A 27,118-nucleotide genomic window follows, 5' to 3' on the forward strand; every position below is an offset into this window, starting at 1 on the left:
AGCTGGAGGGAAGAGAGAAGAGGCATGAAAACCCCATGAATTTTGAGCCTGCATTTATGAAAGAATGGAAGCTGTTGTGTGGCAAAGGAGAAATTTGGTTTAACATATTTGTGTTTGAGGTTCTAAGGGAATATTAAGAGGAAATGTTAAGTAGGCTTTTGGACACATATAACTAAAAATTAGGGAAGTTTTATTATCAAAAAAGAGCTGATTGTTGAAGTAGTGAGCATGACTGCAAGAGAAAACAGTTGAACTAGAACTCTGGTGAAGGTCATATTTAGGAAGCAAGAGGAGGAAGAGAAGGATCTTCAAGGATGTAGAAAAACCTAGGGAGCTATAGCATCTCAGATACTAAGGAAAAAATAGAGAAAGAAGGAAATAAAATATTAATTTCTGTCCCCAAATATTGATGTCAAAGACTATCCATCTTTTTTTCCATATCATTGCACAGATGTACAGGACACTGAGAATTTAGTGAGTGGACCCTCTAAACTTATGCCTCCTGTTCCCTTAAGTATAAGTCATGTGTCCTTGCAGACCTGTGTGTTTATATACCCCCCAAAAATGCAATACAATTTTTTAAAGAATCTAGAAACAATATAAAATTATGTAAAATGTCACCCTTATAGAAATACATAAATAAGAAAGCCCCTTACTCATAATCCTACTCTTCAGAGTCAACCATGTCAACAATTGGTGTATATTCATCTGACTTTTTTTTTAAACAATACATGTACTACTATGATTTGTTTTTTTACAGAAGTGGATCATAAATCCACTGCTCATCAACTTGCTGCTTTACTTAGCAGCATGTTCTGGACATCTTTCCAGGCCAGCATGTTTCAGTTCACTTAATTGTCATTTTGCTCCTTTGTATTCCAACAGTGGCCAACAATTGCATAGTGGAAGTGAAGGTGGGTCAGAGGGGCCAGCCTTTTTACCTCTAGACCCTAACGGTCATTGGTTACTTTCATTTGGCCTTTGTAGCCATAGCTACTTGCACCTGTCATTCTGGCCCCCACTACAGGTTTTGCTCCTCATTATGTCCAAGTCCCTTCCAAGCATTTTAATTCCTGAGGATGGTCTCTATTCCCTATTTCTAAGTGATGGTGCTGTTGTCTTGACTTCAGAGGTCATATCCTAGAGCTTTGTGGAAATGGACAGAGGTGGCAGTGGACTGAGGCTGAAGTGGAAGCCCCAGCTAACAGATGAAGAGAGAGAGCCCTAACTGATGCCTCTCAGCTACATTGTGCAGAGTCTCCCAACCAGGCAAATGTCAGAATACTTTTCTTGTTAAAGAGTATTTCTTTTATTTTAAGGTTGTTGTTAGATTTGCTTTAGTCTTTTGCTTTTTTGTTTTAAGAGTTCATTTTTACTTCTCCCACTTTTTGTTTGTAAAAATCAATCCTGTGAATTCACTAGAGAATGAGTTTTGTTGCAGTTTTTAAGTTAACTGTTTTTAATGTCAATATTGCAGTGTTGACTTACCCATCAGTCAGCAGGCATCTATTGTGCACTTACTGTTGCGTCTCTAGGTTGTTTTATTGCAACCAAGGAAGCTGCCTGAGGTTGTGGAAAGGCATAGAGGAGTGTGAGGAGTGAGGAGACCTGGGACCTAATTTGGCTCTATTGTCCAGGGAGGCCTTGGGTCAATCATGAACCTTCCATGCCCTCGTCTAAAACAAGCTGCTAGAGTACCTAACTCTGAAGATTCCATCAGACAGTCTCTGATTTTCCATTCTACTGCTGGATTTGTTTTAAGTATGGTGGCCAGTATAATCCAAGCTCAATTTCATTCTGGGATGACTCAAGTAGAGATAATGGTCAAGAATTTGGGTTCTAAGTCCTAATCTTGGCTTTGGTAGTGAACTCTCTTTACCTTGGACTGACTCTGGGGGCATCACCTATCTGTCAAACGAGGGTACTGACCCAGATCCTTGGTTTTGGAGTGTACAGTAGAACTACACATAGACCTTTGTAGAAGCACACATATCTAGATTCAGCCCCTAGAGATTATGATTAAATAGGGGTAAGTTGGGGACCAGTTATATTTTAAAAAACACTCTGTAGGGGTCCTGAGATACTCTCCTTGATAAGAAGCTGTCTACCTTGTCAGCACTTGACAAATACTTGAGTCTTCTCCCACCTTCTCCATTGCTCTATTTGCCTGTGAAATCCTTCCCGCTATAGACCTGTTGGTTTTTGGCCTCAGCTTTGCTCAGTGGCCTCTCTCCTCTTCCTTAGTAACAACCTGCAGTGTTTCACCGTGCGGTGCAGTGCGGCAGCAGCTCGTGAGGAGGACCCATATGTGGACTCCACCCTGAAGGTTAGAACTGGCTTATGACAACAGTGAAACCTTAAGATCAAAAAGGGGCATGTGACTGCTTGCAAACTTGCTCTTGGGTCTAAATGAGGTGAACTGTAAAGGTCATAAGATCTTTTTTATTGAATTAGAACTTTTGAATGTAAAATAGTAAACATTTTCTGATTCATGGTTTAGATGACAATATTAACATTACTTTGGAAACATTTCACTCAGAATTTAGGTATAAGGCATCGTTTTAAAAGTTTGGTAAAGATTAGTATAGTATAACTTCAGAGAGTACTTCACAACTACAGTATACTATAATTTTATTAATGGATATGTTGGTGGCAATTAATATATAGCTATTAGAAAAAGTTCAGAAAATATATTCAAGAACACAAAATTGAATAAAGTACATTAAAATAATTTTTATATTGTTATTAGATATGCCTATAATTCTTCTGTTATTTTATAAGCCTTCAATGACCTTTTGTCTTTCTGTAGATGAAATCCAAGAGTTAATGGATATGTTAGATCAATAACCTCATTTTTAGTATGCTTAGTCTCTGAAAAACTGTTAACCACAAAATAGACAGTTCATGATGAAATTTTACATTTTTCTGACCTCGAATTTTATTCTCAAAATATACTGATAATTTTTATGATATTCATTATACGGTATTTCACCTCTGACATATAAGCCACTTGAATGGTTGTTTGTTATGAAGATACAGACTACAGGAAACCCCAAACTTATAATGGCCAGTATTTCAAAAGTTAGTTTATGCCTGTCATAAAAAAGGCATCTGGAACACCTTTTCCTGGAAGAATAAGTGTTTGATAATGATGGCTATGTTAATAAGTCAGCACTATGACATGCTTACTATGTCTTGAGTCCTCGGCCATTATCACAGTTGCCCAAATTATGTGATAGTGGTTTATGTGATCAGAGTTCCCAGTAACTCCTTTTTTGTTATGGCCTGCCTGGAGCTTCCTTGTTACTGACCAGGCTTACTGCCTACCTTCGGCCTCCTGGGAAACCAGATTCACAGCTTTCCCTTGTCTTTCTGTCTGTGATTAAGATGCACACATAGTCTTCTCAAGAAATTATTTTAAAAATAAAGGTTATTTCCCTAGCAAAAATTGGAAGCTGACAGATTTTTTATCTCTTTCTTCTCCCCACACCATGTCTTAAAAAAAAAAAAGCTCAGAAGGACATAGGCTTACATAGGTAGTGATGGTAGAGTGACGGGTAGATTGAGGTAGGATCAATCTACATTTTAAAATAAATGATAATTTCAGGTCTACTCAGAGTCTCATAAAACCAGAGTGAAGAAACCAGAAAGAGAGGAAGGGAGAAAAGAGGGGAGAGGGGAGCTAGTGAGGTCTGCTGCCCTTAAGACATCCTCTTGAGCATGGCACAGAGGGAAGGATGCTGATGATCACACCTCATGGCTGCTCCTTCTGTGACTCCACCAACCCAGATGCCACTGGAATGAGCATGCAACTGTTTAGCCTGCTTGCTGACTTGGATTTTGGGAGCTGTGGTGTCTGAGAAGGATTTCACAGCCTCAGAGTTTGGCCCACAGTACACTTACCTTTTTTTGCCATTCCTCTGAGATTCCAGATTCTCAGCACTAGCCAGGGCCACCTAACTATTCTTGGGGATGAAAAAAACAGATGGAGATGTTCCTCCAAGCATGTTGTGCCATAGGGACAAGGAAGATGACATCTGAATCAAAACAGTGTTCATGGAGGAGAAGGCATGGGCCTGGTAGCATCATTTTGTAAGCTCCCAGAAAGAGTTCTATTCTCTTTCTTATCAGTCCTAGTTGAGTTAATGCTCCCTCACAGGCAGAGGAGCCCGGCTCCTGGTCCAGGGTTTTCTACAGTTTACTCGGCACACTCCACTGTGGGCAATATTCACACCTAAGGACCCAAGAGTCAGGGGACATTTGAATATGCAAGCATTTCTCTTCTACACACCCATCTACTAAGAAGCCATTTTACATACTCTGTGCCTTAGAATGTCCTTTTGTAGTATCTCATTTTGCTTAGAAAATCCATTTGGGCATATTCCCAAGCCCACACACTGTTAGTGGGATTGCCCTGGGTGTGCACTCACCAGCTCCTGGCTGCACCCCCCAGTCCTTGGGGACTTCCCACAGCTGTGAGGGGCCTCAGGTGCACCCATTTGCTGAATTCATTCAGAGAGAGTAGCTTTTTGGCAGGCAAATAGGAAATAGACAGTTATGTAAGTTTAAATAGAGAAACCTCACACTGATAAAAATAGGCATTTGAGGGGGTTTTTTTTGAGGGTGGAGGTGAAGCGAGAGAAACTTTATCAAATAAACAGATGGATTTTTGCAGATTAAAGTTCTTTACCTTTATTTCTTGGTTAAATTTATGATTTTTTCCTTTACCAGGCTTGCCCACCTGTCAGTATGGATGTCTGTGCTTTAAGAATTCAGCTTTTCATAGGCTTGAAAGCCATCTGTCACTTTAAAAACCACATTGTACTTCTGACCAAGGCAGACCCTGAGGCCATTCCAGAGAGGAGAGAGTCACCCAAGAGGCTTCTGTAAGCATCCCTCTGCCCCAGATATTCCTGCCAAAGCTCTGGCCTGAATTGTTATTGGTGTGTTTTGTATGCATCTTTATCTTTTTTTAAATCAAATCTTTGAACAATCAGGTGGCTTTTCTATGATGTCCTTTTTCCAGGATAAGAAAATAAGGTTTTAATGATCTCTATAATATCCTTTATAATTGACATTGCAACTTTTGGAAGAAAATGCATTGTAAAAGTTTCAATAAAAATCTAGTATTTTAGATAAGAAGTTAAAGGACATGCTTTTCTGTGTAATTAATGGGAACATCAGGGCCTCTAATGCTGACCCAGTCTTCAAGATTATTTTCTGGTATTTCAATATGAAAGAAATTAACAATATGTTTCTTAGCTTAAGTCACATTCATGATATATAGATATGTACTGATCTACCTTAAGGTAGAATTGCAGTTTGATAACACTAAGCTCTGGCTGGTGCTTTGGTTTTCTGTTTCCATGTTGTTTAGAATGCTTAATTGCAGACTAGTTGTGCTTCTGTTTGATGTTGTCTTTTTTCTTTTTTTGTGGGAATTCATTCTCTTGTCTTTGTCTCTGTCTCTCTCCATTCTCTTCTCTCTCATTTTATTTGTTTTTGGTTTTTCCATTTTATACCTCTTTCCTGCACTCAATCACCACACTGTTGTCCATGTACATGAGTCCATTTTCCTGTTTGCTCCATCCCTCCCCCCACCCAGAACTGTCAGCCTTCTCTCTGAGTCTCTCTATTTTGCTTATTAGTTCATTTGTTCATTAGATTCCATATATGAACAAAATCATATGGTATTTGCTGGCTTGTTTAACTTAGCATAATGTTCTCTAAGTCCATCCACGCTGTTGCAAAGGGTAACATTTTCTCCTTTTTGATGGCCAAGTGGTATTCCATTAGACATTTTCTATACTGTGAACTTAGGTAGGAAATGCAATCTAACTTGAACACTTCTATGTGGAAAACTTCATCACGTAAGAAATCTGTTTTTGGGGGAGAAACATATAATGTATTTCATGTCAAACATTGGTTTTTGCTTTTAACATAAGTTTTTGCTTTTTGACTTGCCTGTGCCTGTGCTTGTTGCACCAAAAGGAATAAACAGGTTGACTTGGTTAAGTGATCACTTAGAGTTCAGAGTGGTGTGACTGGTTTAAAGGCTTCTAGGGGGAGGAAAAACAGCTTGGAATCTTGCACATTTGACATTTGTAATGTATTATATATTTTAAATGATTTTTAAAAATTCTAATTTATTTGAAAATTCATTTGGTCAAAGGTCTGTGGTTTAACAGTTTGTATATCACAGAAAATGCATCACATAGTGAAAGCAAGAGACAGGGTAGTGCTTTAAGCAAACTAGCAGTTCCATGTGTTTTCTGCATTGTCTCAGCAGCCGTGAGTGTTTTCAGTGTTTCTCTGTTGGAGCTTCTGCTTAGATTTGTGATGTAGGGGCTGCTGGACTCATGAAGGCCACACACAGAGAGATCCTGGGCACAGGGGCTTTCACAGCTGAATCTCTTTCCCTTTGAGGGCACTTGCCTGTTCTTTGAGCTTATTGCCTATTTAAGAATACTTTCAGAATGAATCTTAAGTGATGGGTTTATCAATTCATGAGTTGTAGAATATTAAATGTTGTAGGCCTGTGTAGCATTGTGAACAAATAATACTCTATAAAAATCAACTGCCCTGTCAATACTGAAGAAAATACTAAATGAAAGTGATTTCATAGTTATATTACTTTAGGTATCAAATATTTACCATTTAAAATTGCCATATATTAATAATGTGTTTTGTCTTACTGTTCTTGTCCTTTGTTTTGCTTTAGTTCTAGAAAAGGTCCCAGTGTTAAGCTGAAAACACCTCCTGTAGCTGAGGCTGGGTGGAATTTGTATATTGTGAATACAGTCTCACCAGTGCAACTATACAGAGAAATGGTACTCCTTTCGACTTCTAATTTTTATTTGTAGAAATACGGAGTGGAATTGGTGACCAAAAATGGATTCTAATTATCTTACATTCAGAATGCCACACCCACCAGCACATGAGCTGCCAGACAGTGGAGTGTGTGTCTTTCTCCACCTTCTTGTTTTCCCAGCTCCTGACATTTGAGGAGCCAGTAGAAATTCCCTTCACTAAAATAAGATTCCCGTGTTCATACCTTCTTCCTGTGAGGCTCGATTAACCAGTCTAAATATAAATAGCCTTTGACCTTTACCTTGAACCCTAGCAAAGACAACCTTGAAAGGGAGTTGAAAGAAATCTTAGATCGTTTATCATTGTCTCTCTGTTCTTTGAAACATCAGCAGGTTGTCCCTGGGCACTGAAGCACCTGTAGCATTGTCCTGTGAGTAGGGTCCCAGAGTGGGCATTCTTCTTCCTTTTCTAAAAATGACAGCTGCCAGCTCATTCCTGGCAAGGTTTTTAAACTCTATTTTGAAATACATAATTTGAAACTTACAGAAAAGTTACATGAATAAGAATGGTATACAAATAAACCCTGTATATTCCCTTGCAGATTTACCCTGCATCAACATTATACCCCTTCTGCTTCTCTCTCTCTCTCAAACTCTTGCACTTCCTACACACACACAAATACACACATTGTTTTCTGACCCTTTGAAAATAAACTGCATAGATAATAGTCTAAGGCTAAATAGTTCAGTGTGTGTTTCCTAAGAATGAGGGTATTTGCTTACACAACCACAGGGCAGTCATATGCTTCAGTAAATTTAACAGTGATACAATACTTTAGTCTATGGTTTATATTTCATTTTGTCAGCTGACCTTGTAATGGTTTAATAGCATTTCCCCCACTCCCATACAGGATCCACCCTAGCATCAGGTAGGGTATTTGTCATGTCTCTTATCCTCCTTTAATCTGAAATATGATCTTTCTTTGTTTTTTTTATGACATAAGCATTTTATGACATAAGCATTTTTGAAAAATATATTTTCCCCTTTCAACCTTTAAAAATTTTTCATGATTAGCTTATATCTTCTTGGCCAGAATATTGCACAGGCAGTACAGTGGTTTTTAGTGTGTTTCTCGGGGTATAACATTGGAAGGTGCATGATACCCATCTGCCCTCATTGGTGATGTTAATTTTGATGATCAGGTTTAAGGTTTTACCTGATTTGTCCCTGACATTTCAATGTTGATAATTAAATCAGCTTTGCTGTGTCTTTTTAGTTTTGCTTAATTGAAAATCATAGGCTTCATCTAGATGATTTGCCTACTGGCGTCTGAAGATGCAGATTGATTCAGATAGTGATAATTTTCATAAGCCCACTGCAAGTTACAGAAATAGCTGTAACAGAATCTGAATTCACCATTTGAAACTAAAAGGAGGGATGCTCAGTCTGAATTTGAGGAAGATTTAAATCATAGAACTTTTTAAAAAAGTTAACTATTTCAGATATGTTCATTAGCTTTATTGTTAACAGTATTATTAGTGTTATAGTATTATTTGGATCTTTTCTAATCATGTGTGCTGTTTAACAAAGGAGTATTTACAGTTGTGTGTGTAAAACTGGCTCATAGATTGGGCTGGGGGAGCCAGGGACTCTAGCTAGCCCCTGTCAGAATGATAAATAACCACTTTTTTATTTTTTAGGACTTAATGTGTCCAAATATTAACTTTACTAATAAAACATGTATTCTTAGGAACTAGGAAACTTTTAAGAGTCTTTCTGCTGCAACATTAGCTGTTTGCCTTTTTGTTTTAGGTAGACTACAGTAATACCTACAAGACTACAAAAACCCAGAGCTGCATCCACCTTCTTAGCGAGGCTCATCTGTTAGTGAGAGCTGCCCTGATGGATGCTGGTCAGCTGGAACCTGGAGAAAAAGTGGAGCTTTTAGAAGCATTTAAAGAAAGCTGTGGGCACCTTGGAGACTGCTATAGCAGGTTGATGATGCTTCTTGGAAACTTGTTAGAGTAGCCATCTCTAGCTTTGGGTGCACTTGCTAGCTTTTCCATCTCTGGTAGTTACCTGATAAATGGGGGGAGGTATGCATTAGGGGAGGTGGCTCATTTATTTAATTCACAAGCATTTGTTGAGCACATACTGTGTGCCAGGTATTGTGCTAAGCTTAGAGATATAAAGATGAATGTGACCTGCCTCAAGTAGTTATAGTATGTTAGATGAACAGTGAGTCTTAAGTTCATGAGTCTCCCAACAACTTACGAATTTGAAGTTTTTTTCAGGCCTTGAGCTGGGGTGGGGGGTCATGACCAAAGAAAATCCCTGAGACAGGTGTATTACTAATTCATTCCCTATTAACTTTAAGGGAGAGATACCAGTTGGGTGGTCTTTTTTTTAGCCTTGGTAGTCAATGTTTTTATGATGACAAAAAAGGACACTTATGAATAGTGACTTATTTCCGAGAATGACGTTTACAAGTTGTTTTGTATATGATTGTTTCAAAGACTTACTTGACCTATGGGGATAATTATCAATTAATAAAATGGACTTTCCCTGCCTATAAACACCATTATGCAAATAAAATTCATGTAATGATTTTTTTCTGTTGTGACCAAACCAAAAGAACTACATTAATTAGAATGACTTTGCAGAATTAAACTTAGGGATTGTTACAACTGCTAATGAAAAGTATTTTGAGATTTATGTCATTTAGGAAGCATGGTCTGTTTTATTATCAAATGTGGCTTATATATGACAAATTTGAGATTTCTTTGCTTCTTTTCTTCAGGCTTGACACCCAGCATTCCCACCTCGCCTTGCCCTACTACAAGATGTCTGGTTTGTCTATGGCTGAGGTTTTGGCTCGAGTGGACTGGGCAGAAGAGGATGGATCACAGAAATATGAGAGGGGATTGATCTTTTACATTAGTCATTCGCTTTATGAAAACCTGAATGAAGAATTAAGTGAAGTGAATATAATTTTCTATTTAGTTGTATATAATATTTTTAACTTTTCTTGATAGCAATTTATTTCATGTAATAACATTTAGAAGTCAAGTTTCAAATACTTTGACATAATTTCTTTTCATAAAAAGGTAACTAATGTGTCCCTGTTTTCATTAGTAATTATAGAATTACAGCTTGGAAAGGAACTTATAATTATCTTCTCATACTATCTCATTATGAGAAATATGGTCCATTGTGATTGAGTGACCTGCCCAATGTAACAGATGGTTATCTTCTGAAGAATGATGTAGAGTGGGGGCCTAGTCTTCCTTCTCATCTGTAGCCCTTTCCACCACCCATACTCTCCGAGTGTCCAAAGCTTCACTTACACTGTACTGGCCTAGTGGCCTGGATACATTATTAAGGATTATTTTTAGCCCCTCATGTGTTTTTAAAAGGAAATGAATACAGATAATGCAAAGCTGAATATTATGATACCACATGTTTTAAGATTTTGAGAGAAATGAAATTTTATCATAAATTATCCCATTAGCTACATTTTGTATTAAGCTGTAATTTTTATATAATGGACTTTTGAGTATTATTCAGTATTTCTTCTGAACGCTTATTAAAATTAGAAGTACTGGCCACAATTTGGTACATATTTTCACTGCTTTGTCTTCATTTTAACTCAGCAGACAGACTACTTCAGATCATATGAGGTCTCTCACATTATCACCATCAACTCTGTCTTTTAAAATCAAAATATATTACTATAATTTTAATTGGAATGTTGTATCTTGGCTGTGTCTTTTTTTCCCCTGATTTTGTTGCTTTCGACTGGCTGACTGACTTTTATTTCTTGTTCTTGCTTACCAAAGGAATTAGCAGTAAAAGTGGTTAAGATGTTTCATGTGGCTGAGCCAAAGCAGCTGCCCCATGTTCTCTGTAGTCCTTCTATGAAGAATATTAATCCTTTAACTGCCATCAACTATCTAAGGAAACTGGATACTTCTGGGTTTTCATCAATCTTAGTGACATTGACCAAAGCAGCAATGGCTCTGAAAATGGGAGATCTTGACATGTACAGAAATGAAATGAAAAGCCATTCAGAGGTATGGTACCCCACCTGGTATTCAAAGCAGTCTCAAATAGGACCTTGTAGTCCTGAGGTATTTAGCTTTCTTCTGGCTTCTGTGTAGCTCATTCTTTCTTAGTCATAAAGGAAATTAGATTTGATGATAGAAAGGAAGTGATCCAAAGTGAAAGTGCTTGGGCTTTGAATCTGGCAAGTGAAAAAGAATTGTAAGTGGTAGTAGTGGAAGGGTAGTAAACCCTTAGTGTCAGGTACTTTCAGAGCACGGGGACTATGTAGGTTCTGCCCTGAGCTGACAGTCTGCATGAGAGGATGGCATGCCCACTGAAAACAGAATGAAGTGTATTCAGGTACAGCAAGTAGGATATTAACTGTGAGCCTTAGGAGTCCAGTGGTTGCAGAAATAGCCTGCATTTGGGAAAATCACAAAGGACTATATGGAGGGTTGGCCATTTGAATGGTATAGCAAAAAAAGATAGCTTGCCCTTAGAAGAGAGGCTATCTAGGGGCATGAGCCAAAGATGTTAGTCATTACAGGAAGAAATTAAGAGGTGACATTAATTGAGCACTTATTATATCCTAGGCCTATTCTAACCTCCTTGCTTATATCCTCTTATTTAATTCTTGCAATAATGCTATAAGGTAGATGCTGTTATTGTACCTACTCAACAGGTGAGGTTAAATAGCTTGTTCAAGATCACACTGCAGGTGAGTAGTAGAGCCAAGATTTAAAGCAAGCAGTCAGGCTTCAGATCCTCTGCTCCTTCACTTTTGTTTTACTGCCCAACTGTGGTCAGATACCCACATTATGACTTTGGTTTCTAAAACAGGAAGAGTAGGAATGCTTTATCACTGTATGAATGACATATTTTGTTATGATGAGAAGAATGAGTCAACAGTGAGGTATTGTTTGCTTTGAAGAATAGAATCCTAGAAAGATGAATTTTCTTTTCATAATTTTGAAAAAGCCCTCGGTATATTATTGTTAAATCAAGTGCACTTAAATATAAAGCTCTCTGCAAAAATTGGGCATATATATGCTTAACTAAATATTAAGAGCTTCTGTGCAGACAGTTAACAATAATAACCTTTTAGAGTAAAACCGGTCTTTATAGTTAAAGAAAAAATTGAGATTAAAGTAAATTATTAGTAGTTTAGCCATGAATCTTGAGTACACTAGCATGTATTTCCAAGATGCATGCAATGTATATTTTGTTCCTAAATTTCTTTTTTTTATGTTAAGATGAAGTTGGTATGTGGATTTATTCTTGAACCTCGGCTATTGATTCAACAGAAGAAGGGACAGATTTTCCCAACTGAGCTTGCAGTTCACTTGAAGGAGACTCAGCCTGGATTGCTTGTGGCTTCAATCCTGGGCTTACAGAAGAACAACAAAATTGGAATTGAAGAAGCAGATTCCTTTTTTAAGGTTTGTCACTTTGAAAATGTTAATTGTTCTAGATGTCCCAATAAAATTCGTAGGGGGCAGGGAGCAGAATAAGATGAGTGAGTTTTCATTTGTTTATTGAAAACAAACAAACAAACTTAGATATAATCAATTTATAAAAGTATATAGAGTATAAAAGAATATATCTAAAAAATTTCATTCATGCAAGCTATAATCTGTTTCCTGTTAAAATGTATAAACTTGCTTTGCCATGGCACTAATGCTAACGATAAATTATTAAATGCATGGCCTACCTGATGGAGTGCTATTCAGACCAGCTGTAACTCGATCAATATTATATTTATCTGGGGTATGGGGGCTTGTTTCACTGTTTTCAAGGTGCTTTGTGGTAAAGATGGAGATACCATTCCTCAGCTCTTAGTGGACTTTTGGGAAGCACAGCTGGTAGCATGTCTCCCAGATGTGCTGCTGCAGGAACTCTTTTTCAAACTCACATCACAGTACATCTGGAGATTATCAAAGAGGCAGCCCCCAGACACCGTACCGTTGAGAACATCAAAGGATCTGGTAAGATAAAGGAATGATACATTACACATTGCAATAATGTACCTTCTTATTTTTAATGGCTTTGAATCAAACCTAATTTATGTTACCAGATATCGTTTTTAAGCAGGATTTTAAAATACACTTAAAACTTGTGCATGGGTGTAGTTGCCCATGTTTTAAGTAATTTTATATTCTCAGTACCCCTACCACTTCTCTGTTACTTCCAGTGGTAGCTCAGTAACTAAAACATGAAGGAAGGGGCTTTGCCAGAACATGTTTATGCTCCCTCAGGCGATGGTAATGAAGCAGACCACAAGAAAAGAGGCATCTGTGAACCCACTTATGGGTGAGGACCTGCAGGAGGCTTATGGGAGAGGACCACACACACAGAGCTGCTCTGTAGCCCTCACCACGGCTTTTACCCTCCTCCTCCCTCCCCTCCCAGGGCTTTGCCTTTCATCGATGCCACAGCTAACTGGAAAAGTCACCAACTTCTTTTTTTTAAAATCTATTTTATTGATTATGCTATTACAGTTGTCCCATTTTTTTCCTCCCTTTTATTCCCCTCCGCCCTGCACCTCCACTCCTACCAGCTTCCCCTTCCCCACTTAGTTCATGTCCATGAGTCATATATGTAAGTTCTTTGGCTTCTCCATTTCCTATACTATTTTTAATCGCCCCCTGTCTATTTTGTACCTACCAATTATGCTTCTTATTCCCTGTACCTTTCCCCCTTTCTCCCCCCTCACTTCCTTGCTGATAACCCTCCATGTGATCTCCATTTCTGTGAATCTGTTCCTGCTTTAACATTTCATGTAATAAGGGCTTGGTGATGATGACCTCCTTTGACTTGACCTTATCTGAGAAGCACTTTATCTGCCCTTCCATTCTAAATGACAGCTTTGCTGGATAGAGTAATCTTGGATGTAGGTCCTTGTGTTTTAAGACTTGGAATACTTCTTTCTAGCTCCTTCTTGCCTGTTAGGTTTCTTTTGAGAAATCAGCTGATAGTCTTATGGTAACTTTCTTATGATAGTCCTTTGTAGGTAACTTTCTCCTTTTCTCTTGCTGCTTTGAGGATTCTCTCCTTATCTTTGGTCTTGGGTAATGTAATTATGATGTGCCTTGGTTTGTGCTTTTTTGGGTCCAACTTCTTTGGGACTCTCTGGGCTTCTAGGAGGTCCAGGAAGTCTTTCTTTTGCCAGATTGCAGAAATTCTCCTTCAGTTATTTTTCAAATAACTTTTCCATTTCTTGCTCTTTCTCTTCTCCTTGTGGCACCCCTATAATTCGGATGTGGGAATATTTAAAGTTGTCATGGATGTTCCTAAGCCTCTCCTCATTTTTTTTGAGTTCTTGTTTCTTCATTCTGTTCTGGTCGAATGTTTATTTCTTCATTCTGCTTCAAATAATTGACTTGAGTCCTGGTTTCCTTCCATTCACTGTTGTTTGTGTATTTTTCTTTATTTCACTTTGCATAGCCTTCACTTCTTCCTCTGTTTTGCAGCCATACTCAACCATTTCTGTGAGCATCTTGATGACCAGTGTTTTTAACTCTGCATGTGATAGATTGGCTGTCCCTATATCACTTAGTTCTATTTCTGGAGCTTTGACCTGTTCTTTTATTTGGGCCATATTTCTTTTATCTCAGTACACCTGTTATGTTGCAAGAGGTAGAGCCTGGACCTGTATGTATAGGAGGGGTCCGCCATGGAATAATGCTGCTTGCTTGTTTGGCTGGCTTTCAGTCATTTCCCTGCTACTTACAAGCAAATTGGGCCCTTCTGGTGCTGATTCCTGGGTAGATGGGTTTGTGTACATTCTAGGATCCTGTTGGTCTCTCCAATGAACTCTCTTGTGAGGCGGGGAGTTTCTCCTGCCACTGTAACACCCACAGATTTTTACAGCCAGAGGTTTTGAGGCTTTATTCCCCTGCACTAGAACCCTGGGTTGTACGGTCTTGCTCTCTAGTTGTTGCTCTTCATTTATCTGCATGCAAATGTAGGACCACCTGGTCCACAAACTACCGCCTTGCCATTTGTCCTCTCTGCCCTGGCTGCTCACCTCTGCCCCTCTTACCAATCTGAATGAATGTTTCTTCTTTAACTCCTTGGTTGTTGGATTTCCATAGAGTTAGCTTTTCTGACAGATCTGGTTATTTTTGCTTTTAAATTTGTTGTTGTCCTTATTTTGGTTGTGCAAGGAGGCAAAGTGTATCTACCTATGCCTCCATCTTGGCCAGAAGGACCAACTTCTTGAATAAGGAGCCTTTATGGGAATTATCTTGAGAACTGGTGGAAGAGGTTTTGTCTTCCAAGGAAAGCAGTAGAAATAAAAAATTATTACCAAATGTTACCACAGTGTTACTGTGAATTTTTTGTAGTAAAATTAGCTTGAAAGCACTATTGCTTTTTTGCTAGAAAGTGCCTCCTTGGAATATTTTAAAATTTAAAATATTAGGAAATATTTAGTGCATATTTGTTTAGTGAGAAGTATAAAGGCTGAAACTTTTTCCAGGGGGATAGATTCTAAAAGACTTCCCTTTCCTTTTTTAAAAAAGATTTTACTCATTTATTTTTAGAGGACAGGGGAAGGAAGGGAGAAAGAGAGGGGTAGAAACATCAATGTATGGTTGACTGTCATGTACCCTGTACTGGGGATCTGGCCCTCATCCCAGGTGTGTGCCCTGATAGGAAATTGAGCTGGCGACCCTTTGTTTTGCACGCCAGCACTTGGTCCATTAAGCCACACCAGCCAAGACAAGACTTCTAGGCAAGTCTTGACACCAGGCAAGACTTCCCTGTCTGTTCCCAGGAAAGCATGTACTTACTTCTGTGACATAGCTAAGGATTAGTGATTGCTTGCTCTTTTTAGAATAAATGAAGAACATCTTGTTGTTTTGTATTTTGTTTACATTAATTTCTTTTATATTTTAGATAAACGCCTGTAGTCATTATGGCTTAATCTATCCATGGGTTAATGTCTTAATATCATCTGATTCCTTAGCTGACTCACATTACACAGAAGATCTCTCCAAATTACAGGTAAATAAAAATGCCTCTTTATTACAATTTAATGTAGGATATACATTTGGTAAGACCTTAGGTGTTCTATTAATCTAGAGTGTGTACTTTTGAGGGACAAAATCCACTGTTAGGCAGGCTCAGGAGCTCTGGGGGGAATTCCTGCCTCTGCCTGAAATGCTCACAGGAAGGCTGGTTTCAGTACCTTAAATGAATGAGCATCCAAGTCACATGACTGTCCTGACTGTTTTTCAGCATGTGCTTGAAAACACTTTGTGAAATGCAAATATGGCAAATGTTTAGCATAGTTTTATTATAATTCGTGGGTTTTTTTGTCTTCACTCATACATTTTAAGCCTCTAGCCCAATGCAGCCACTATGATCTGTTTTATAGGAAATAAGTCAAAGTAGCCAATTTATCTGGCTCTTGAAAAGGATTTTTAAAAATTTTTCTTAAAGATTTTATTTATTTATTTTTAGACAGAGGGGAAGGGAGGGAGAAAGGGAGAGGAACATCATTGTAAGGTTGCCTCTTGTGTGCCCCCTACCGGGGACCTGGCCTGCAACCCAGGCTTGTGCCCTGACTAGGAATGGAACTGGCAACCCTTTGGTTCACAGGTTGGTGTTCAAAACACTCAGCCACACCTGCCAGGGCAGGATTTTTTTTTAAAGTAAGAAATAGGATCAGAGAATGTAGATCATCCTACAGGAATTCTGGCTGTGACAGTGTTTTGACTGAAAATGAGAAGTAAATCTACATTTTACATGGTGGATCAGGCTGGGCTAGGTGTGGATGTGGTTTTTCTTAGTGTAGTTCAGTGGTCCAGGACCCATAGAACCCCCAAATCTGTTCTGTTTGGTCTGCCCAATGTATCTACCAACGTATAAAAATTTACACTTTTATTTAAGAATCTGAGTTTTAAGTTTCTCTTGAGAAGTTCAGCAGAACTGGTGACTCTGGTCCCTCATTACCTGAGACCTTCAGGTTGGAGCCAACTAGTGGCTCCCTTTAGGCAGTGCTCATGCCGTCTTGCCTGCCACAGTTCTCATCTCAATCAGTGTCTTCTTGGTCCATGTACTGAATATGTGGTGTCCATTTTCCTTATACCCAGCTGCCTTTTGGCCTCTTGAGGTTCTTGAGTTTGCAACCCCTGATTTACACTAGGAACAGGTGTCAGTGTTATTACTGCTTACGAAAACGAAAATTGGGGGTCGGGAGGGAAGGTCAACAGACGATATTGCTTAGATAGCCTCCGGATAGCCTGTGTTGTCTTCAGAAGTTGAGTCATTCACAGTCTTAAAAAAATCAACAGAGATGATTCATATTGGTTCTTATCTTTGGTACCCTTATGATATAGAGGCCGCTGAGCCCCAAATTTGTTCCTCTCACAGATATTCCTTGAACATGAGCTGTAGATGTGTATAGCATTGGACAAGACAGGCAGGGCCTTACTTTCCTGGGACATATGTACTAATGACATATGTAAAATCGTAATTGTAACAAGTGCTGTTAAATCTCACCTGATGAAGCTACCAAGCATATTTGTAATCACTGCTTGAAAAAGTATAATTCAGTGGTCTTTTAAAGTCCATTTTAAAGTATTTAAAGAGGGTAGGTTCTTTCTGGGAGTCTTTGCTGTTCAGGGATGGAAAGGTAGTTGGCTTGAACTTCCAGATTATCTGTGAGTCATTTAAAACAAAATAACCCTCAAAAAACAAAAAGATTGCAGTTTCATGTGGCTGTCCCTTAGAGGAATGGGGAGGTTCAGAACCACCACCACGGCACAGATTCGATGTATCTCATGTCCTCAGTCAGTATAATATTATACATATTTATGCAAAAAATTAAAATAAAAACAATATAGAAATCATCTACATGTCAAAAAAGCTGTTATTTGAAATGATAAAGTAACTAGTAAAAATACTCTACCCTTTGCCAAAATTGTCACAGGCCCCTCACCTACCTCCTTGCCAACCACCTCACCTAAGAGTGGCAGTTGATTGTCTAGGTGGAGAAGCAGAGGAGTCCTGGTTCCAGCCCTGCAGAGTTGGTTGAGGGATCTAGATCAGAGAAGGGGTGAATAGTGCATGTGCTTGGGGGTAGAGAGGCATCCATTTCAAATATTTAAAAAGAAAAAAGGAGCAGCCTGATGGATCTCCCTTTTGACCCAGCTGTTTCACTTCTAGGAATATCTCCTAAGAATCCTTACACACCAATACAAAAAAAAATGCACCCTTATGTTAAAGCATTATTTACAATAATCAAGATCTGCAAACAACCTAAGTATCCATCAGTAAATGAGTGGATAAAAAAGTTGTGGTACATTTGCACAATGGAATACTACACAGCAGTGAAAACGAAGGACCTCTTACCTTTTGCCACAGCATGGATGGACCTGGAGACTATTATGCTAAGTGAAATTAGCCAGTCAGTGAAAAACAAATACCATATGATCTCACTTATACGTGGAATCTAATGACCAAAATAAACTAACAAACAAAATAGAAACAGAAGCATTGGACAGATGGCAGCTGTCAAAGGGGGAAAGGGAGCACTGGATGAAAGAAGGTAAAGAGAGTAGCCAAAGAATATATATGCATGACTCATGGACATGGGCAATGATACGGGAATTGCCTGAGGAGGGGCTGAATGGTAGAGGGCAAAGGGAGAAGAAGTGGCAACAATGCTAATAGCATAAGCAATAAAATACAATTTAAAAAAAGGAGCACTTTAAAGAGAAGTAGTAACCTTTGGACGATTTTTAAATTCAGTAGTATATGTGCTTTCTGGTGTTTCTTATTTTTAAACTTCTTGATGATATGGATAAAACTAAGTGAAAATTCATGGATAATCCATTTTATAGCAAGCTTTGACTAGTTTCATTGTAACCATGATTTGGGTTACTCATTCCTTGCTCCCTCCTTCCTACCTATCCTGTTGTCTTGAGTAATCAAAAGTTGAATATAGAAATAGTCTGTGTTTTCTTTTATGTTGGGAGGTCCTGTAAGTGGCAGATTATCACCTTACTTCATGTTTGCTATCTTTTTGTCAGGAATTATTCAGATGAAGTTGATTATTAACCTTGTAGGAAGGAAAAGGACCAACCTTATTCTTTCAGCCATTCCTTGGTGGAAATTTGGAATAAAATAATCATGCTGACTGTAAATAGGTAGTTCACGTGCCATATCGCCCTGTGAGCTTGAGAAGCTGTAGCAAAAAGGATATAAGAAGAAGAAAATCAGTAATCATCTCATCTTTATCTATAAGAAAGCAAAAACAGATTATTTCGGTGGTAGAATCAGAAGCAGTACAGTTGGCTCTTTAACATTGTGGGGGTTAGGGTTCCACCAGCTGCCTGCACAGTGGAAAATTCACATACAATTTAAGTCAGCCCCCAGCATACATAGATTCCCAGCTGCCAGATGACCCTTGAACAACTCAGGTTTGAACTGTGTAGTCAATTGAAAAAACCCAAATAAGTGGACCTGTGCAGTTCAAATATACATTGCTAAGTGTCAGCTGTATTTATAGTTTAAATGCCTAAAAGTAAAATTGATTACAGTTCTGTATACTGAAATAGTACCTGCTCTGTTATTCAACAAAATGGTGTTGTTACAAATTATTAGGTTCTTAACAATTGCTTTGGTTTTCTTAAATGTTAAGTTTTAGTTTTGTTTATATATAATGCATGCTTATTATCCAAACTTTGGAAAATACAGGGGGAAAAAAGTGGGCTTAGTCCTCCCATTCAGTGAGCTGATCTCTGTTCAAATTCTGTGCTTTTTCAAAAGCATTTCTATATGTGTAGGTATCTATGTAGATTTCACAAAACTGATCATGCCCTGAATATAATTTTATATTGAATTTTTTTTACTTATCATTTTATCATGAACATTTTGTCATTAAGTAGCCTTTATAATATTCCATCATACAAAGGTATCATGATTTACTCATCCCTTTTTGTGTGGCATTTAGGTTGCTTCTGGTGTCATCTTATAAATACTCTTGTGATGAACATCATTGAACATAACTCTCTGACCGCAGTGTTCTAGGACAGAGTCCTAAAGGGTTCCTGCTAATTATAAAATGCAGTCTATCCAAAGCAAGTGAAATCATGTTATTTTTTAAATGATTGCTTTCTATCAAACAGATTGTTATTCTTTAAACTAGAAGTGGTGCAAATATTATTTAATACTTTACTAAATAAATATCATATGCATGTGTTCTAAAATTGCATTCTTGGGGGAGCAAGTGAGGTTTATAGTCTTTTTAAAACATTGTCTCTGTATTTTGTGCTTTAGATTTTTGGGTGTTTCATTCCATAACATTTTACTTTTCTGTTCATAGTCTCTTATGTGTGGTCCTTCATTTGACATAGCTTCCATTGTTCCATTCTTGGAACCACTCTCAGAAGACACAGTTGCTGGCCTCAGCGTCCAGGTTCTGTGTCGGACGCGTCTGAAAGAGTATGAGCAGTGCATCGACACACTGCTAGAGAGGTGCCCAGAGGCCATCATTCCTTATGCTAATCACGAACTGAAAGAAGAGAATCGGGTATGCTTTTCAGATTACTTTTTAGGCTTGATAGTGATAATCAGATTTGATCATTTTGTTGCCTTATCTGCAAAATAGGGACAAATCATGCCAGTCCAGCTTCACAGGACTGGGTGGGTCAAATGAGCACATATATTTAACATGTTATGTGTCTTGAATACTGTTGGAGGCTATTAAAATGTATGGCAGTGGTATGTTATCTTCATTTAAAACCTCTCATTGAAGAAGTAAGCTGTGAAGACTGGGGAAACAGTGATGGTGGGAAAGCATTCTCTGGGCTACATGGTCTTTAGTTTAGAAATTAGAATTTCAGACTTTAGTACTTTTTCTCATTTTCCTTTCTTCCTTCTTGCCACCTAAGAAATAATCCAGGATATGCCTACATTCCTTTTTAAAAATAGCTGCATACACATGTACAATATACATATTATTCGATTTCCAAGCTACAAACATGACTTTTATGTTATAGTTTAAGCAGAAGACTGGCTGCTGATATAACTTCAGTTATAATAAAATTTACTGCCCTAACCAAAATTATGTATTTTTGCCCTGTACCTTTCCTTCATGATCTTCTTATTCTTGTTGGAAACTTAATGTAAAATGCATCAAACTTAAAATTTATTCATTTTTTCTAAGATAGACTTTGTGGTGGAAAAAACTGCTTCCTGAACTTTGTCAGAGAATAAAATGTGGTGGAGAGAAGTACCAACTCTACTTGTCATCATTAAAGGGTAAAACGATTATTTTTGCTTGATTATAAATTTAATTGCATCCTAATTTTAGTTTCTATAATTTGTTATTAAAGATTTGCTTTCTCTAGTTTTTCATGTGATTCTCAAGTGAGGTGAAGAGGCTCTTAGAATCCTCTAGAGAGCTTATTTTCAGCATTCATGCACTCCCCCCATCACATTGGGTATTCATTTATCTCCTCTAGCTGTAGAGCTGATGTTTTTAAGTTAATCTTTTCAAATACCTAACAAATTATCACAGGCATAGAAACTCACAACCTCAGTATTTTGAAAATTTGAATTTTCATTAAGACTATTTATTACATTTTTATTAGTGATCTCAGTGCTTAATTTACTTTATGTAGGAAATTAAGATGATTGTCATTATTAATCATAGTTGTAAGTTAAGTATTGAAGAATGACAAGGTTCTCAAGGATTTAGAAGTTGAGTGTCTCTAAATTATGCAATATTTTACATCATTAGTCGTTATTTGAATTTTCATAATTCATAATCATTTGTGAATCTTAATACATGTATGGTTATCAAGTACTCTACTCTTGTGTGTTAATATCACTAATTAATTGTTGGCCTGATGACAGAGAGTATGGTTATATTGATTTTAGTATGCATAAAATATTAGAAATTGATAGTATTGGAATTTTATTTATTTTCCAGCAAAGGTAATTGGCTTGTAAAATGTTAGGCAGAGCCAGCGGCCCTTGGAAGGTGTGTTTCTGAAAATTCCCACTCATGGTTCGGAGGAGGTGGCTTTGTACTAACTTTCTGTCTGACCATCTCTCTGAGTGATTTTTGGTTTTCAGAAGATGAAATTGTCAGTTGTTTGTGCCCTGCCCACCTGCATCAAATTTATCACATGATTTTGAACTGAAGTTTTGTGTTGGTAGATCACTTTTTAGTGCAGATAGTCCATATCTTCACACCTTAGTTATATTACTACTTTACTCAAAAGATTCTTTCTTCATTCTTTTTTATGTGTATTTTTATTGAATTTATTGGGGTGACATTGATTAATAAAATTATATAGGTTTCAGGTGTACAGTTCTATAATACATCATCTGTATATTATATTGTGCGTTCACCACCCCAAGTTAAGTCTTCCATCACCATTTATTCCCTCTTTACCCTCTTCTACCTCCCTCTATCCCCCTTCCCTCTGGTAATCACCATACTATTGTCTTTGTATATGAGGGGTCATTTTGTTTTTTGGATTTTTGCTTAATCCCTTCACCTTTTTCACCTAGCCCCCACAAGGTCTCTCTCCTCTGACAGCTGCCAGTCTGTTCTCTATGAGTCTGTTTTTTTTTGTTAGCTTATTTTGTTCTTTAGGTTCCACATATGAGAGAAATCATATGGCACCTGTCTTTCTCTGGCTTATTTCACTTAGCATAATAATTTCCAGGTTTATCCATGCTGTTGCAAAGGGTAAGATTTCCTTCTTTACAGTGGAGTAATATTCCATTGTGTAAATGTACCACAGTTTTTTTATCTATTCATCTACTGGGCATTTGGGCTGTTTCCACATCTTGGCTATTTGAAGTAATGCTGCAATGAATATGGGGGTGTATACACTCTTTCAAATTTTTGGATCCTTAGGATATATTCCCAAAGTGGAAGTGCTATGTCATAAGGCAGTTCCATTTTTAATTTTCTGAAGTCCATACTACTTTCCACAGTGGCTACACCAGTCTACTCTCCCACCAACAGTTCACAAGATTCCCTTTTCTCCACATCCTCACCAACACTTGTTGTTTGTTGATTCATTGATGATGGCCATTCTGACAGGTGTGAGGTGATATCTCACACCTTAAAGGTGGCTTTAATTTGCATTTCTCTGATAATTAGTGACGTTGAGCATCTTTTTGTATGTCTACTGGCCATCTGTATGTCTCATTGGAGAAGGGACTATTCGGGTCCTTTGCCCATTTTTAAATTGGATGTGTGTGTGTGTGTGTTCAGTTGTATGAGTTCTTTATAAATTTTGAATGCTAACCCCTTACTTGCTTTATCATTGGCAAACATGTTCTCCCATTCAGTGGATTGTCTTTTTATTTTGTTGATGGTTCCCTTTGCTGTGCAATAATTGCTTTTTAGTTTGATGTAGTCCCATTTTTTTTTTGTTTCCTGTGCCTGAGGCAATAATCAGAAAAAGTGCTGTCAGAAATGTCCACTACCTATGTTTTCTTCTCATCTTTTTCTGATCCACATTCACAAACTCTTTACCCTTAACTTACTCATAATCATTCCTCCACATGTTCCTGTTTTCTGTATCTTCAAGATATCTTTGTTTTTGTACACACACGTATGTGTGTGGCTCATGGGACTACGTACTGTGTGTGATTTACCTTTATTAGACGCCTGTACCTCAAGAGCTGGTATAGTGTTTTAGTCACTTTTCATGTTGCACCCCCTCACCAGCAATGTGCCCCTCACAGAAAGCCTTCTGTAAGTAATTATTAATTCAAAGGGGAGAATCTTAATTCAGATCCATTTTCAAGGGAGATCTTTGGGTTGGCAGCTGTAGTACACTGAGAAGCGACTAGGATTGGAGCCTGGAGAATTGGAGCTGAGTTCCAGGTTTGCTACTTACTGAGGGACCTGAAGCAGGCAAAATTTTTAATATCCTGGGACTAATGAGAAGTTCAGGGAGAACTCTATAGTAAAATACTAGGCAAAATTGTAAGATGGTAGGGTTCAAGATGGAAGGCAGGGACTTACATGCTTAGGAGCTTGGATTTCATATCTCCAATACAGTGTTCCTCAACCTTGGCACTGTTGACATTTTTGACCAAATAATTTGTGTGTGTGTGTGTGTGTAGGTGTCTCCTGTATGTTTTAGGATGTTGAGCAGCACCCTGGCCTCTACTCCTAAATACCAATAGCACTGTCCCAGTTAGAACAAACAAATGTCTCCAGACATTCCAGATATCCTCTGGGCTCAAAATCAGACTGGTTGAGAGCCTTTGCATTAATGCAGAGCCATTGAAAGCAAGCTTAGTAGTTGATTTGTTTGTTTCAAGGAACTATTCGTTACTGTTTTTCTGATAATGAACTGTGCTTATTATTACAAATGGTTATACTTTAGTAAATTATAAAAATAAAGCTTAAAAAATCATTTAAAGTACCACCAACTAGAAATAACTATTTTTAGTTTTTGATGAATATTTTCTAGGCACACCAAGGATTTAAGATACTGACCTTGGTCTTGGAGTTATGACTTGTATTAACCCCTCACTGACTAACAGGAGAGAACTGGGTGGTGACAAGACTTTTTTGTTGGCTCTATAACTACTCTGCACTGGCCCCCCAACTCAGTATTTTCATATGTAGGATACTACTTACAGGCTCCACATTAGGCTAAAAAATCTGGCTTGATAGGGAAGCATTGGAAATTCATGTTTTTCACCTGATTTTTACAAAATGGTAGTTAATACTAAGTTTCTGTTATATGTTAGATGTGCATCATTATATTTTAATTCTCAAAGGACTCTGGAAGCTAGCAAATGATACTGCATTATAGATGAGGAAACTAGGGCTTGGGAGGTTAAGTGATTTTCTTAAAGTCACCAGAGAGATGTCACCAGGGAAGAGTATGATCCCTGGCAGGTCTGTCTGATTCCAGAGGTAGGGATCTTTCCCAGTATCACCGCTGTGCCATTCATGACCTTTTAGCAACAAGGGCATATCACTCCTTTGTGGAAAGGGTGATTTAGGTTGCTGAATATTGGACAGATAATGTTGGATGGATGCACACACACTTGAGTAGATTCGTTTCAATTACTCGGCAAATAGAATAAATGATGGATGTGGGAAGATCAGGGAGTGGCACTGAAGTATGTTTATTGGGGAACCTTGTTCTTAAGTGTCACCCCCTTCTCTTCCCAGCAGAGGGAAGCATGTTTGTACTTGGAAGCAACAGAAACATAAAATTGCATAGTTATCTTTACAAAAATGTTTGCTAAATTCCTTAATATTTAAAATGTTAACTAGAGCTCATTATTTTGCAGTTTGGAAGAAAAAGGTAAAATGATCATGAAAAAAGCTTTGTCCTTATTAGTAACTTGAAAATATCAGAGAGGAACTGATTTAGGAAAATGTTATCCAACGATTAATAGTAATTCTTGTCCTAGCAAACTTTTTCAATTAGCTGAATTCTACCACTAAAAATACTATTCAAATGATTGTATTTTTTAGAAGATTACCAGAAATGTATTGAAAATATTGTAATAATCTAGCAATGAAGTAGTAAATCCAAAGTGCATGGGGCTAATATAAAATAAACATCAAAGGATTCTAGAAAGAATAAGTTGTAAAACCAAAAAGTATTATGTGGACTTAAAAGATAGTTTGTATGTTTTCTTTTGTAATTATAACATTTGGTACCTGAACTAACTTTTAATTGGTTGAGTAACAAGAGAATTGGACGAAAGACATTTAGTTCTAACTCGTATTCCTTCCTACAAACAGAAACACTGTCAGTTGTTGCTGTGGAACTAGAACTACGGGATTTCTTGAATGTTCTTCCAGAAGATGGCGCTGCAGCATTTTTCTTGCCTTACCTTCTTTACTGCAGCCAAAAGAAATCATTGACTTGAAGGTGTCCTTTGAAACTCAGCACTATAGCATATGAGACTGAATTTTCAAAACTTGAATGCAAGGTAAAAATAAAGGATTTTCACATTGTATATGTACATATACTGCAGATGCTTTCAGGTTGCTTACCCTTACCATGGTATTTCATAATTTATTACCTGAATCCATTTGATTGTCCAGATATAAAAAAGCTACAAGGCATAAGAATTTCCTCAAAGAAGGCATATATTTTTAAAGGCAGACACTGACATTTATTTCAAGGAACATCAGTTTACTGTTGTTGGGGACATGACAGTCTTTTTATCCCACAAACACAGAGAACAGTTTTGCAAGTTTGTGTGAAAATGTCACTCCAAGTAGTCCAGAATTTCTTGATTTTTCCAGTTTTTTTCTATTGGGTTGCTTTTTAAAACAAATTTCCCACAAAAGATTTCAGACTTTTTTGTTGTTGTTATTACTTTTAAAACTCATGCAGCATTTCTCTCTGAATCAAAGGAAGTAGAAATTATAAAACTGACTTTCTTGTCTGGCTATTGACATGATTTGTTTGAATGCATGTTTTTCAGCCAAAACATTATTTCCACTTTTGTTGATGTGTACTCTTGCTCTTTCAGCTAGAGTGTATGTGAAAATAAAAGAATATGTCATTGTATTCACAACTGTGTCTTCTTTTTTAACCTCTTATTAAACAATTTTAAGTCCAAGTTCAGCTCATTGATAGTGTGCTTTGACTTCAGTTAAGGCTAGGAAAAATGCTCCTCACCAGGCATCTGCCACAACTATATTTTGAAACTTTTCTATTGATGACATTTATCTTTATCAGGATTTAATGTATAGAATTATTTCTTTACTCTGCCTTTCTCCAGTTCCAGATTCATATCCTTTTGACCATTTCTTTAAGGGTTCATAAAACTTGGATTTGGGCCCTTGGTCAAGTGGCTGTTGATTGGAGAGTTGTCCGAGACACCAAAAGTTTGTGGGTTCCCTCCCAGGACAGGGCACATACCTAGTTGTGGGTTTGATCCCTGGTTGGGGTGCATTATGAGAGGCAACTGACAACTGAATGATGTTTCTCTCTACCTCTCTCCCTCCCTTTCTTCCTCTTCCTTCTAAAATCAATAAACATATTCTCTGGTGAGGATTTAAAACAAAATCCAATCCAGCAATACATTAAAAAGATCATACACTATGATCAAGTGGGATCCATCCAGGGATACAAGGATGGTACAATATTCACAAATCAATAAACAATACATCACATAAACAAGAGGAAGGACAAAAATCACACGATAATATCCATAGATGCTGAAAAGGCATTAGATAAAGTGCAACACCCATTTATGATAAAGACACTCAGCAAAGAGTGTCTTTGGGAGTACAGGG

The 27,118-nt window shown here is 37.6% G+C and overlaps 2 protein-coding genes across 7 annotated transcripts in view; one reads left to right on the plus strand and one right to left on the minus strand.

The window, feature by feature from the left end:
• The window catches only part of HPS3 (HPS3 biogenesis of lysosomal organelles complex 2 subunit 1), a 39,231-nt gene extending 12,842 nt beyond the window's left edge, over positions 1 to 26,389 (plus strand). The window contains exons 6-17 of one of the 5 annotated variants that reach the window (XR_004901340.1): positions 2,245 to 2,326; positions 4,732 to 4,886; positions 6,722 to 6,830; positions 8,623 to 8,804; positions 9,611 to 9,791; positions 10,650 to 10,883; positions 12,108 to 12,293; positions 12,651 to 12,839; positions 15,754 to 15,861; positions 20,189 to 20,395; positions 21,032 to 21,126; positions 25,610 to 26,389. Coding sequence is in view for 2 of the 5 variants with exons in the window: in XM_028505283.2 (XP_028361084.1) it covers positions 2,245 to 2,326; positions 4,732 to 4,886; positions 6,722 to 6,830; positions 8,623 to 8,804; positions 9,611 to 9,791; positions 10,650 to 10,883; positions 12,108 to 12,293; positions 12,651 to 12,839; positions 15,754 to 15,861; positions 20,189 to 20,395; positions 21,036 to 21,126; positions 25,610 to 25,737 (1,852 nt within the window). In the remaining 3 variants the exon portion in view is untranslated. Of the gene's footprint in view, positions 1 to 2,244; positions 2,327 to 4,731; positions 4,887 to 6,721; positions 6,831 to 8,622; positions 8,805 to 9,610; positions 9,792 to 10,649; positions 10,884 to 12,107; positions 12,294 to 12,650; positions 12,840 to 15,753; positions 15,862 to 20,188; positions 20,396 to 21,031; positions 21,127 to 25,609 lie in introns of those variants that run through there. The other 4 variants (XR_004901341.1, XM_028505283.2, XR_004901342.1 and 1 more) reach the window with 4 other exon arrangements.
• Positions 12,655 to 27,118, minus strand: part of LOC114491111 (ceruloplasmin) — an 80,501-nt gene continuing 66,037 nt past the window's right edge. For both annotated transcript variants that reach the window (XR_004901339.1, XM_028505280.2), the window contains 2 exons: positions 18,947 to 19,048; positions 12,655 to 12,836 (listed from right to left, as the gene is read on the minus strand). Coding sequence is in view for 1 of the 2 variants with exons in the window: in XM_028505280.2 (XP_028361081.1) it covers positions 18,948 to 19,048 (101 nt within the window). In the remaining variant the exon portion in view is untranslated. The remainder of the gene's footprint in view (positions 12,837 to 18,946; positions 19,049 to 27,118) is intronic.

Source organism: Phyllostomus discolor, chromosome 2, assembly GCF_004126475.2.
Source record: "Phyllostomus discolor isolate MPI-MPIP mPhyDis1 chromosome 2, mPhyDis1.pri.v3, whole genome shotgun sequence".
Lineage (NCBI taxonomy): Eukaryota > Metazoa > Chordata > Mammalia > Chiroptera > Phyllostomidae > Phyllostomus > Phyllostomus discolor.